The following is an 11,467-nucleotide window of genomic DNA, read 5'->3' as shown; positions in this document are numbered from 1 at the left end:
TCGCCGCGATGCGACGAGCCCCAGCAATGGAGAGCAGAAAGAAGAATAAAATGCAACGGAGAAGACGTTAGAAGAGAGGCAGTGTGGCAAAGCGCTCAGCAACTTGCGTTGGCCAGTAAAGACACATACCGTGCAAGTCGCCCAGCCCACTCAGACATTTTCTAATGTGGAAGTGGCAACGCTGCGGGACCACGAAGATATGCATGCTGCAGATGGCTTCTAGAAGCAAAGAGACAGTCACCGTCACACCGAAGCCTCCCCTCTCCCCACCTCCTCATTGTGCCAGTCCCCCGTTCAGCGGACACGGAGAAGAGACAGGCAAATTACGGGTTCTCTCGTTTGCCTTCAATCTTATGGCGCTGCTGTTCATGGATGCCGGCGTCTCTCCTCGACGAAGACACATAGGGCCAGTGAAGTCGCGTGGCGGTGTCGACATCTTGCTTCTGCTTCGTTCGCGTCAGTGCTTTTTTTTTCCTGTCAGGGTGAAGTGTTAGGCGGCAGCCACGCACGCAGCCACGCAGACGCGTTCAAACACACAAAAAAGCTGCCCGGCGCACAGAGAGAGAGACATAGGAGAGATCAGCACACCTGCACGGGAGTGCGCCCTACAGAAGACCTCCGAGCCCGGGCGCATACACCACCCGCGCACCGCTGTCCTCTCACAGCAGGGGGCAGAGCACACGCAGGACTGGAATGGGAAAGGGAAGGGGAAGTACAGCACAAACCACCTCAGGACGCAGTCAGTCTCAACCGCCTACCTCAGCAAGCCTCCCAGAGCCTGCGCAAAAAAAAAGGCACCGGATGTCGAGGCCCCGCGATACCCAACCCCCCTTGCGCTCTTCCGTTTCGACAGGGCAAGAAAGGCACTGCTTTCACTCGGTCGCGTCAGCAGTCAGCTGACGCACGGACTCAGCGGCAGCGCCGCCCTCGCCCTCTAGCTCGCTTGGCATCACCTCCTCCTCCTCCTCCGCACCCCTCTCGTAGGCATCCATCTCGCTGTCCTCCTCCGGCTCATCGTCAGACAAGGTCTCGGCAAAGACGCCATTTGTCGGCTCGCGGCTCTTCATGATCAGCCGCGCGACCCAAGACTGACCTGGCGCGATCAGCCCGATGAAGTTATGGAAGTGCGGTGTGGCAAAGTCGAGGAGGTTGTCACGATCCGGGACTCCCATCATGGCGCTGCACTCCACGCAGCCCGTCGCGTACCACTGCCCCTCTGACAAGATGCGACGGCACCGGCGGCACGCGTAGTAGCGGCCATCCGTTAGAGGCAGCTGCGGTGGGGCCTCCACCTTCTCCGCGAGAGCCGCATGGAGAGGCTTCGATGTCTGCATTGCCTTCGCACTACAATTAAGATGTGAGGCGTCGTTGGCGCTTCACACTGCCTTGGGGCGGAAGAGGGGCAGACTACTATTGGCTTGGCAAGAGCACCTCTCACCCACCCGCAGCAGCACTAGCGGTACCAGGTTGCGAGAGCGAGTGATGCGAACCTCTGAATCGCTTCAGCCAGTGAATTCTTTCGAAGCTTTCAGAGGCGCCGTTGCAGGCAACTCGACCAGTGGGTAGATGCCTGCCGACTGATCAGTGCCGTCGCATTTGTGCGCGGATGCGGTTGCGTTTAAGTGTGCGCCGAGGTGAGGAAATCGATGTGTACCGCAAGGCAGCGGCGAACGCGCGTGCAGCAATGTGAGGGAACAAAAGAAGAGAAAGGGGTGGAGGGCAGTAGCAAAGCGGTACGCAGCATCGGCTCGCCTGTTCCGTTGCAGAAAATCAGAGGAAAGGGGTGAGATACCCATACGGACGACACGATAGATGTCCTCCATCTGGACACAGATTGTTGTAGGCCCTACAAACGTAGGGCCCACCAAGGTGTACAGGTGCAGAGAATGCCGAGCACAGCATTATTCTTGCTGCTATTTCGATCGCCCCCACCCCCTTCCTCCCTCATGTTCCCGCTGTGTCGTGGCAGAGCCGCACACTCAGAACGATGTGGGGGGAGGAGAGTAGGGGGCAGATGAGGGAAATGGCGCAACCGTAAAGGGGGTAGGAATAGCGTGAAGGCAAAGTTGTGAGCGGATCAGGGGAAGTCAGGCGTGGGAGAGTGAGGGATATGGACACAGAAGAGGGCCAGAGGGGACGAGCCGCAAATAGCGAGAGAATGGGGAAGGGCAAAGGAACAAAAAGGGGGGACAACAGAGAAAGAGGAGATACCGAAAAAAAAAGAATGAGCATACACGCAAGCACACTGCCAGGCTGAAAAGAAGAGAACGACGTACACCAGAGGAGACCACAGAAAGAGAAGGTAGCCACGGCCACCCCAACAAGACATATATATATATATATTGGCCGCAAGGAAAACGGCATCGGAACGAAAGAGAAAAGAGGAAGAGCAGAGGAGTACGAGGCAGAGGCAAAGGGAACAAAAACAGAACAAGTGAAAAGGTGTGGTTGTGGTATGGTGTGGTGGTGGGGAGGTGGGGGGCAGCCGTGTATGAGGGGGAAGGGATAGGTGGTGGCGTACAGTTGTGACATGCATGCAGGGGAGAGGGAGGAGAAAGGGGGGGGCAAACACGCCGAAGAAACAAAAAAAAAGATGAACGTAAACAGAAGCCAGCATGAAGAGAGAAAAAGGCAGCGGCAACTGACACAGGGGAGAGCGTGCCAGAAAAAAGAAAGGAAAGAGTGAAAGAAAATGGTACCTGACGCCTCTTACGCGTGCCTGAGTCAGGGCGCTGCAGCAGGACAGTGGCGGCCTGCACACAGACAGAGGGGCAAATGCGTACGTGCACGCATACATACACACAAAACAAAAACAAGGCAACACCCTCTTACACGAAGATGATCTACGCATCCTCTTCAGTTCTCACACTGTGAGAGAAGGCCACCACATTGAGGCATATAAAAAAAGACAGAGAATATAGAGATGCAGGCTCGCTGTTGCTTCGACCTTCTATATAACCGAGGCGAAACTGATCACACTGACGCCAGGGGATGCAGCACTCCCACACCTGTTATCAAAGGGGTCCCAGCACCCCTCCAGCGCCCTTCAACTCTGTGTCGAGAAGGAGATAAGCCAAGCGACCCCATAATTTTCTCCCAGCGGCCAACCAGCTGCGTGTTGGCGACAGACTGCCAAGAACCTGTCTCATGGGTAGATCAGAGCCATGCGTTGCAGCTGGCCTTGGCAGTCAGCTAGAGGGTGATGTAGCACCGGTACGACATGCAGCAGCGAGCACGTCTGTGCCACCCATACCATAGGCGAAGCAAGACGCGGCAAAAGCAAAAAAAAACAATGCTCATAGGCAAGCCAACTGCGATACCGTTACATCCGCATCCATACTAGCCGGTTTTCCGTGTCCGCATGATTGACGTATCCACTGATACACCAGCATTCACGGGAGTATACCACGTCGAGGGGCTACCGGGGGGGAGGGGGGTTGCGTGTCCTGCCCTGCCAGAAAAAGGGGAAAGGTGATGATAACCGCACGAGCACAAAGCGGTAGCTTCCTCCTGTGTTCTCCCCCAACAGGTCCACTACACCACGAGCAAGTCGAGTGAAATAACTGCATCTCGTCGCATTTCTCCGCTCCCTGGTACATCACAGCTAAAAACTCGCTGCTTACCTTCCAACAGCCTTCCGCTGGGTCAGGTGACGCGCATAACCGTTTCTTTGCATTCTTGCATGCGCGCTGGGGAAGGGGGTTTAGTGGCATACGTCTCCTGGGTAGGCCGCGTGTCGCCATCATAGCAGGCCGCTTCCAGCCCCCATCCCCACCTCACGACTGTTGAAGCCGTGGCCGAGATGCTACGTGCACGTCGGAGCAGACGGCCCAGCCGCACGCCACGTGTCCCTCAGGGGCCAGGCGGGCCGCCAGCAGCCCTCGCACCCTACCCCAACGCCGTGCCACCACCCCCCGAGCCGCCACGAGCCCGTGCAGCGCGCCATGCCGCATGCTGGCCCTCCACGTTGGAAAGCCCAACGTACGCGATGACGCGACCCGGGAGGGGAGTTGGGAGCGCCCGCCGTGCTACTGCCATCTCTGTCCATTCCGAAAACAGCCCGCTGTCTAGACCAGCGCGTAAGCGCCATCCGCAACCACTGCGTCTGCCTTTGGCATCAGGCTGGCGTAGGGCTTCCTCGTGGAGGGGCATGCCGAGAAGGGCTGGCGCTGAAGCAGAAGCCAGACAGCCGTGGATGGTGCGTGCTTTTCACACGGTTGCGCAGTCGCCATCCCTGCCTCGCCGCGGTAGGTACTTTCCTTGCCGCATTGATAATACAGCCAGAGATCGGTGTCATGTTCCGCTCTCTCTGCGAAAAGAAAGAGGGGTCGGGAGCCAGCCGCCGCTGGGGGGCACATGCCCAAAGTGATCGTCGACGGAGCTTTTGAAGTTCACGGCGCACTAGTCACTCCGTGGCGCAGAGGCAGTGCTCCAACCATAAAGGAAGCTGTTGAGCACCAGGGCAACATCGTCTTTCGTCTCCGACGCCCCATCTGCAGGCACAACAGCTGGCGAAAACAAAAGAGAAAGGGACTGAAAGTGCGCAAAGAAGGGAAGCCATGACAAAATGAGGAGCTGCAGAGGTACGGTGGTCACGCGACTGCAAGCTGACGAGCCGCCGCCCATGGGCTCGAGAGATAGGCGCTAGACGGCAGGCAAATACAAAAGAGGTCCCCCTATATGAAGAAAGCACATGAACGCGCGCCAGTCAGCCACTTTCTCGCCGAGGAGCACACATACACACACACACGGAGACGAGCAAGGATACTCGCATGAATCACCATTAGTATAGACACCGGTGCCACAGACCAAATCAGCAATGCCGCTGGGCGCCTTTTCTTACCCACTTGGGCTGGTGCCACCTGAAAACGCCCGAAGGAGAGGAAGGGCGAAACAACAATTCGGACGCGAAGGAGGCAGGAAAAAGAATCTGGGCAGGTGGCGTGAGCCGAGCGAAGGTGGCATGCAACGAGAGCGAGAGGGCAGAAGAGTGGCAGAACCAACAAGCAGGAAGCGATTCGTCGTGGCCCACAGGCAGAGGAAACAATAGCGGGGCCCATTTAGCAAGCAGGCACAAAAAAAAAGGAAAGGTGAAAGGTGACCACAGAAGCGAATAGGCGAGAGAGAGAGATGGGCGGAGCTTGGCTAGAGGATATCCGTCTTTCAGAGAAAAGAGAAGCGATCCGCACGAGCTTCGCGTTGGTACGTGAAGGAAGGCAATGAAGCCAAGCATTTCTCCCCCTCTCCTCCTTGTCTATGCACGCGTACATGGCGTATGCGCGTTGGCTCTTTTGTTCATCTGGTGCATCTGTGCCGTCCTGCGCAACAAGGCGCACTGCACGCTCTTTCCCTTCCTTCCGCGCCACCATGTGCTCGCCATGACGTTTCCTGCCTCCTAAATAGCGAGTGCGTTTTCAAGTTCACTGCCTTGAACATGAAGGTGCTGCTTTCCTCCGCCTTTTACATAGAAAAGCAATAGCAAGCGATACGGATAGAGTCGTCTGAGGCAGCGATACGCGACCCGAAGAAAAGAATCGCAGACTACAGAGCCCTCTTTACCGGCCCATCATGATGCTATGTTGACCGTTGTTGATGTTGCTTAGCGGCGCCTAAAGGGGGAGGGGGAAGGAGAAGCATGCGCGCATGCCGGCATGCGCAGAGAAGCAGAGAATCCAGGCCACCAAAAATAAGCGCAGGAAGGGGGGAAGGTGCTGTTTCCTTTTTCTTTCCCCCACCCCTTTTGCTGCAATGCTTGTGAAACATTTAATGTTCCCTCTTTGCTTTGCGAAGCGGATGCGTGCCCAGCACCAACAAGCGCGCGAGAGAGGGGATAGGGAGGGGAGGGGCACAACACAAACAGAGAAGTAAGCGGGGAGAAGACGGGCACAAAAATACCGAAGAGCACGAAATCAAGAGGGAAAAAAGGAATGCGCTGTATTCCTCACAGGGGACTACTGCGCGAGTGGAGGTGGGTGGGTGAGATGGGAAGGGGAGGGGGACTAGCAGCTCGGTGGGGGGGCAGCCGCAAAGATGCCAATGCCAGTGAGCCCTTCCACAGAGCAATGCATGCCGACATACATAACTGCATATATATATATATCTAATTGATCATGATCCCTGAGTCGTTCATCACGTGCCACCACGCACCTTTTCGGTTTTCTTTCCGATTTCCTCTTTCCAGCCCTTCAGCCTTTGTACGCGTATCTGCACATCCCTATGAAAAACAAAGGTGTTACATGTGACCGTAATCGCTGCACGTCGCCGCATCCTCCCCCCTCCCCCGGACAGAGAGCACAACGCTACACAAGCAAAGAGAAAAAACGAGAGAGGAAATGGGAAAAAAAGAGCGGAAGAAAAAAAAGTAAGAAAAAGGAGAAAGAGCCGCACACAATGATGAATGGACGGATGAGACAGAGGGAAGGACAAAAAAAGAGAGCGAGAGAGGGGGAGGGGAGAGGGGAGGGGCGGCCGAGGAAGGGGAGTCAGAAGGAGGTGAGGAGGTGAAGAGGGCGACGACAGAAGCTAACAAGAAAAAAGAAAGAAAAGAGAGACAATGTGTGAGGGAATCATGAGGTGGAGAACGCTTCGGCCGCACCTCAGATGATACCTGTGAAAAAGTGCTTCGCTCAGCGCGTAGAGACGCTGGGAAGCAGAAAGCGACAGCGTCAGCAACTTGCATGCAGATGCAGGAAACATGAAAGAAAAGCACTTGACACCCGGCCTCAGCAAGTGCACGTGCACCTACCGGCGCGCTGTTTGGACAATACAGCGATGTGCAAGAGACTGAAGGAACATCTTCACGAGCGCTTTCCTACGGCTGAGAGGCGCTTCTTGATCTTGGGAAGGACTACATTTTCATTGGATGAAGAGGCTGTGCCACTGGCACGCTCAAGAGACTGTGGCGCGGAGCTGTGCCCAGCTCTTATCACCAACACCTCCTCCGGCGACGAAGGCGGCGGCGTGTGTCTTCCCGTTGCGCTTGGCATGCTCCGACTCTTGCTGCCTTGCTCACCAGGAGTCGCGGCGGCGGTGCGCGAGGGGTTTTCAAGGACGCTCGCGAAGTTGCGGGGTCGCCCTGGAGGCTTCTCCTCCTTCGGGGCAGTCGGGCGCAGCGTTGTTTCCGTTTTACGCGCAGTGGGCCCAGCTGCGTCAGAGGAGCTGACCTGACAAAGCAGCCCGTCGCCATTCGCCGGAAAGCCGTTTTGCTTTAAAGAACTCACCTTGCACAGATCATCAGCTGGTGCGCGGGAGTTGCATACGCTGCTGCCGTTGCCGTTGCCACCACTACCGGGGCGGGTGATGCTGATCGTCAACGGCGGACTTGCGCGGTTCGTTGGCGGGGATGAGTGAGAACCCCACCCACCATGGTCGTCCCCCAAGCTCCATGCAGTGACGCAGCGCGCCTGTGAGGAGGAGCCCATGACGTGATTGGCAGTAGCATTCCACTGCTCTATCGACAAGCCGGTGTTGCGCTTACGCTGCTTTTCCTCTGCGTTCGCCATGTTCACCATAATCGCAGGGCTCACGACACTGCTAGGCACCACTGTGCCATCCACGCCACCTGATACGGCCTCCACCTCGTCGACGAAGCGAAGCTTGCTTGAGGAGCGCGTCAGCTCGCTGCCTGCAGTGCTGCTCAGGACAGAGACGCTGTCGTTTGGCGAGTGTGTCGCCTCCTGGCCAAGGCGCAGCGTCACCTCGCTCAGGAGCGCCTCGCGGTACCGGGAGGCGAATACCTCCGGGAGCCGTGTAAGGTGCTTGAAGAACAGAAAGTTGCGAACATCGCGCAGGTTGTTGGTCGCGCTATCTTCCGACTCGCGCGCGGAGCACTTGCCTACAAGATCAAGCACGGCTAGAAAGCTCGAGTGGAAGACGGAGTTGCGACGTAGCCCGCCCAGCCGGTTATAGGCTTTGAGGAAGTAGCCAAAAGTGTCCCTTTCTACAGTAAGCTGGCGGCAAATCGTGGTGATGAGCTGCGGCGACAACGGCTCCCGCGACGGTGGGAACGGCAACAGCGGATTCTCATCTGCTTCCGTTGGCATCACCGTCAGCTGCATGACAACGACCTTCAAAAAGCGCACGCAGCCGCACAAAACGTCCAATCCGACCTGGCAGCGCGAGCCCACACCGTTACCTCCGCACAGGGTGTCGCACACACCTTCGATGAAGTGCCAAATGTGCGACTTGTGATGGAAGACGGTCTTGAGCAGCAGCTCACGATTTGCGTTGCTGGTGAGGGTCACCATGTACTCGAGCACCCGCACTAGCGCGGGGGTGATGCCCTGAGGCAGAGGTAGTACCGGTGAGGGTGCGCTGCTGCTGAAGCCGCCGGGCACACTCCCAACAGCTCCTGGGCCAGTGTTTGGTACCCCCAGCACTGTGCCACCCGTGCCGTTTTCGCTTCCGTCCTGATTCACGGGTCGGCTGCCACCGCTGTGCGACGCGCTTGCGTTGTTGAATTGGACAATCGGAATGTTTCGGGCTGGGTTTACAACGCCGCCCAGGGAGGGGGGCAGCGGCACTGGCGTCATGAGACCACGCGTCGCGTGGGCGATGTATTTGGTGATTATGAAGCTGTGAAAGCGATTGCGGATGTCGGTGCTCTCCGGGTCCAGCGCGCGCTCCGAAGCGGCAGACCCCTCGTCATCGTGAAGGCCCAGAACGTGAAAGAGCACGAACGGGTTCGAGGAGGACATGCTGTCTCGCAGTATACGTCTCGATGACGGGGCAATGGCGAAGGAAGAGCGAGTCGCACTTGCGCCAGTGCAAGCGCCACCGCTGCCTGTCGAGAAGGCCATTCCGGGAGTCCCGCCCACGACTAGCTGCCGCAGCATGAATGTGACCAGGCCGTTGTACTTGGCGGGGTCCGCCAAGATCGGCATTCGCACGTGCTCGTTCATTAGCTGCTCCTCCTGTCGCTCGTTCAGCCGCACGACCGTGACGTCCAGAAACGCCGCCAGCTCCTGCTCCACAGCGGGCGAGTAGTAGTTGGTGCTGCTGCTTGTGCCCACAGCGGCGCCGTTGTTAGAGTTCGGGGCCGCATTACCGCCACCGCCGCTGCGCCGGGAGCCGTTCAGACCACCGCCGTTGCCGTCCGCAACGTGCTTGACGAACGCCGCCGCCGCGCCGCTCGGCATCGCGAAACGCTCCGCTACGAGGGAAAGCGGCTCCAAAAGTCCACTCTGATAAATCTTACCGACAATGGGTCCAACCATCTCACGGCCAAGCTCGGCGATGCTGAGGGTGACAAGTTCCCGGAAGAAGCGTAGATACGCTAGAACTTGAAGCTCCGCTTTCTGCGCCGCTAGGGCGGGGTCGGTCGCCGGGGGTGTCGCCATGGGCGACGGCGCACCGCTTCCTACCGCGCTCATGCTACTGCGACCGTCGGAGTAGAAAGACGTCACGCTAGACGAAGCTTCGATCGACGGAACGCGATGACGCGCACTCGGGCCACCGCTGGCAGTGGCTGGCAACACTGGAGGAGCCGCCCGAAGTGCCTCGCATGCCTCCGAGAACATGTTGTCACAGGTGAGCAACGTGCACACAATGTCGTTTCGAATTCGCCGACTCATAGCGGCGTACTTGGCAAGCAGGTCAGCGACCGTGTCCGCGTTGCCGCAGCTCGGAAGAACCGTTTCTTGGAAAAAGCCAATCCAGCGATCCTTTCGGATAAAAGTGGTCACCTCCTCCGGCACGTGCAGCGACCGCAGCGGCTCCGGCACCGACCAGCTCCACGGCGTCGCCGTGGACTGCAGCCCCGAGATGAGCATGGGGAACGTTTCCTCTGACATGAGGTAGTCCAGCAGGTCAGCGTTTGCCATGCTCAGCATCGTCAGTACCGTTTCCTTCTCCGCGTAAAGGGCCGGATTCGTCAGGTGCCGGTGCTCTATAATGGAAAGCGACAGGGCGTGCTGCTCAATGAAGCCGAGGGGAGGGTCATACTTCGTATGAATGAAGTACGAGTAAGGCAGCACCACCTCCTCCATTCGGTCCGTGGCCGCCGTGGACGGTGTGAGGGAGGACGAGCTGTCACCCGGTGCCAGCACAGTACGCTCGCTGGCTGGCCGGCATCGCTCTAAAAGGTCAAAGCGGAAGGGTGGGTAGCTCTTATCTTGCAATGCGACAAGCGCGCTCCACGACGCGGAGTAGCCCTCCTCCGAGGCGTACATGAGGCACAGAGAAAGCTGCTTCTCGAAGCTGTTCCACACAATGCAGCAGTTCTCACCGACAAACGGGGTGTCACTGCTGATGGTGTCTTCCAGAATCACGACCTCACGCGTCGAGTCATCCTCGTCAAACTCAGAGACCGTGTTTGAGAGCGCCGACGCTTCTGTGAGGGTAGTGCCCTTGCGTGTCGCCGCCCCTGCATCGCCGTTCCTCTGCACTGCAGCTGCGTCAGAGGCGGCAGGGACCGCCAGATCTACAGACTTTTTCTCCTTCTGCTCCTCGTCCCTGCCAGTGCGCGGTGCCACGACACGAATGGTGAGGTCACAAAATGCGACACGCCCATCGCCCTGCTCCGCCCACTGGTTCTCTGCGCCAAGCGCCTGTGTCAGCACCTTCACCTCAAGGTTCAGCAACGAAGTGGCAAAGGCCTGCGGCTGGTTGACCGCTGGCGTCGGTGTATCCGCCTGCGAGCGCAGCGCCATTGCACTCTCTGCCGGCGTCGCGCTAATCCTCCCAGTGGCAGGCGACGGCGACGGCGACGTGGACGGGCCGCTGCCTGCAGTCGCAGCATTCGAGCTCGTCATGCTTCGCCCATCCTCTGATGTCGGGATGGGGCTGGGAGGACTGTCTTTGTAACAGCCGATCCCGCTACCGCTCGCCTCTGGTGGTGTCGCCGCAGTCGCTACAGCGCCTTTCGCCTTTTTTCCTGAGCTAGCGGTGCCGTTGCATGTGCTGTCGCTGCTGCCTCGTGCTGACATGGATACACTACCGTTGGTACTGCTAGAGATCCCTGCGGTGCCACCGCTCGCGCTACCTGCTGTTCCACGTCCACTCATGAGAGCCACGGTGTCCGCGCGTTTCTTGATCGATGGCACAGATCGCACGTCTTCTGCCGAATGAAAAGCCAACAGCAGCGTTGGTGGCAGGCTATCGAGAAGGAGGGCCACACCACAAAACAAAATGAGGCGGAGCACAAGAGGGAGACGGACAGGTGACCACGAAATCGAACAAAAAAGGCGGTGTGGGGCACACGCGCACGGAGAGGCGAAGGCACAACTTTGCACGTCACCACACACCTCTGAAAACGACACAACGGCAGTCGCGCAGAGCAATTGTGGGGCGTACGAAGCGAGATGCGCAACGTCGACCAAGTGGGGATGAGGGGGAGGGGGGCAGACACAGTGCTCTAAACGGACGGAAAAGGGCAAACACCGATGGATTTGAAAGACACGCAGAGACGTCAAGGGAGAGCTGCCTCGAGTTTTAGAGAACGCACACGAAAAAAAAAACAGGAAGACAA

General features: G+C 58.0%; 2 protein-coding genes across 2 annotated transcripts; both read right to left on the bottom strand.

Annotated features, from left to right (window-relative positions):
• Positions 1 to 872: 872 nt before the first annotated feature.
• Positions 873 to 1,334, bottom strand: LSCM1_00997 (uncharacterized protein; the record flags this gene model as incomplete). The annotated part of the gene is made up of 1 exon (XM_067318623.1): positions 873 to 1,334. The coding sequence occupies one exon, from the start codon at positions 1,332 to 1,334 to the stop codon at positions 873 to 875; it is 462 nt and encodes a 153-aa protein (XP_067174728.1).
• Positions 1,335 to 6,797: 5,463 nt separating this feature from the next.
• Positions 6,798 to 11,003, bottom strand: LSCM1_00996 (uncharacterized protein; the record flags this gene model as incomplete). The annotated part of the gene is made up of 1 exon (XM_067318622.1): positions 6,798 to 11,003. One exon carries the CDS (start codon positions 11,001 to 11,003, stop codon positions 6,798 to 6,800), a length of 4,206 nt encoding a protein of 1,401 aa, XP_067174727.1.
• Positions 11,004 to 11,467: the final 464 nt, after the last annotated feature.

Source organism: Leishmania martiniquensis, chromosome 35 (genome assembly GCF_017916325.1).
Source record: "Leishmania martiniquensis isolate LSCM1 chromosome 35, whole genome shotgun sequence".
Taxonomy (NCBI): Eukaryota; Euglenozoa; class Kinetoplastea; order Trypanosomatida; family Trypanosomatidae; genus Leishmania; species Leishmania martiniquensis.
Note: the sequence above shows the minus strand (reverse complement) of the source record. Positions and strands in the feature narration are given on the sequence as shown.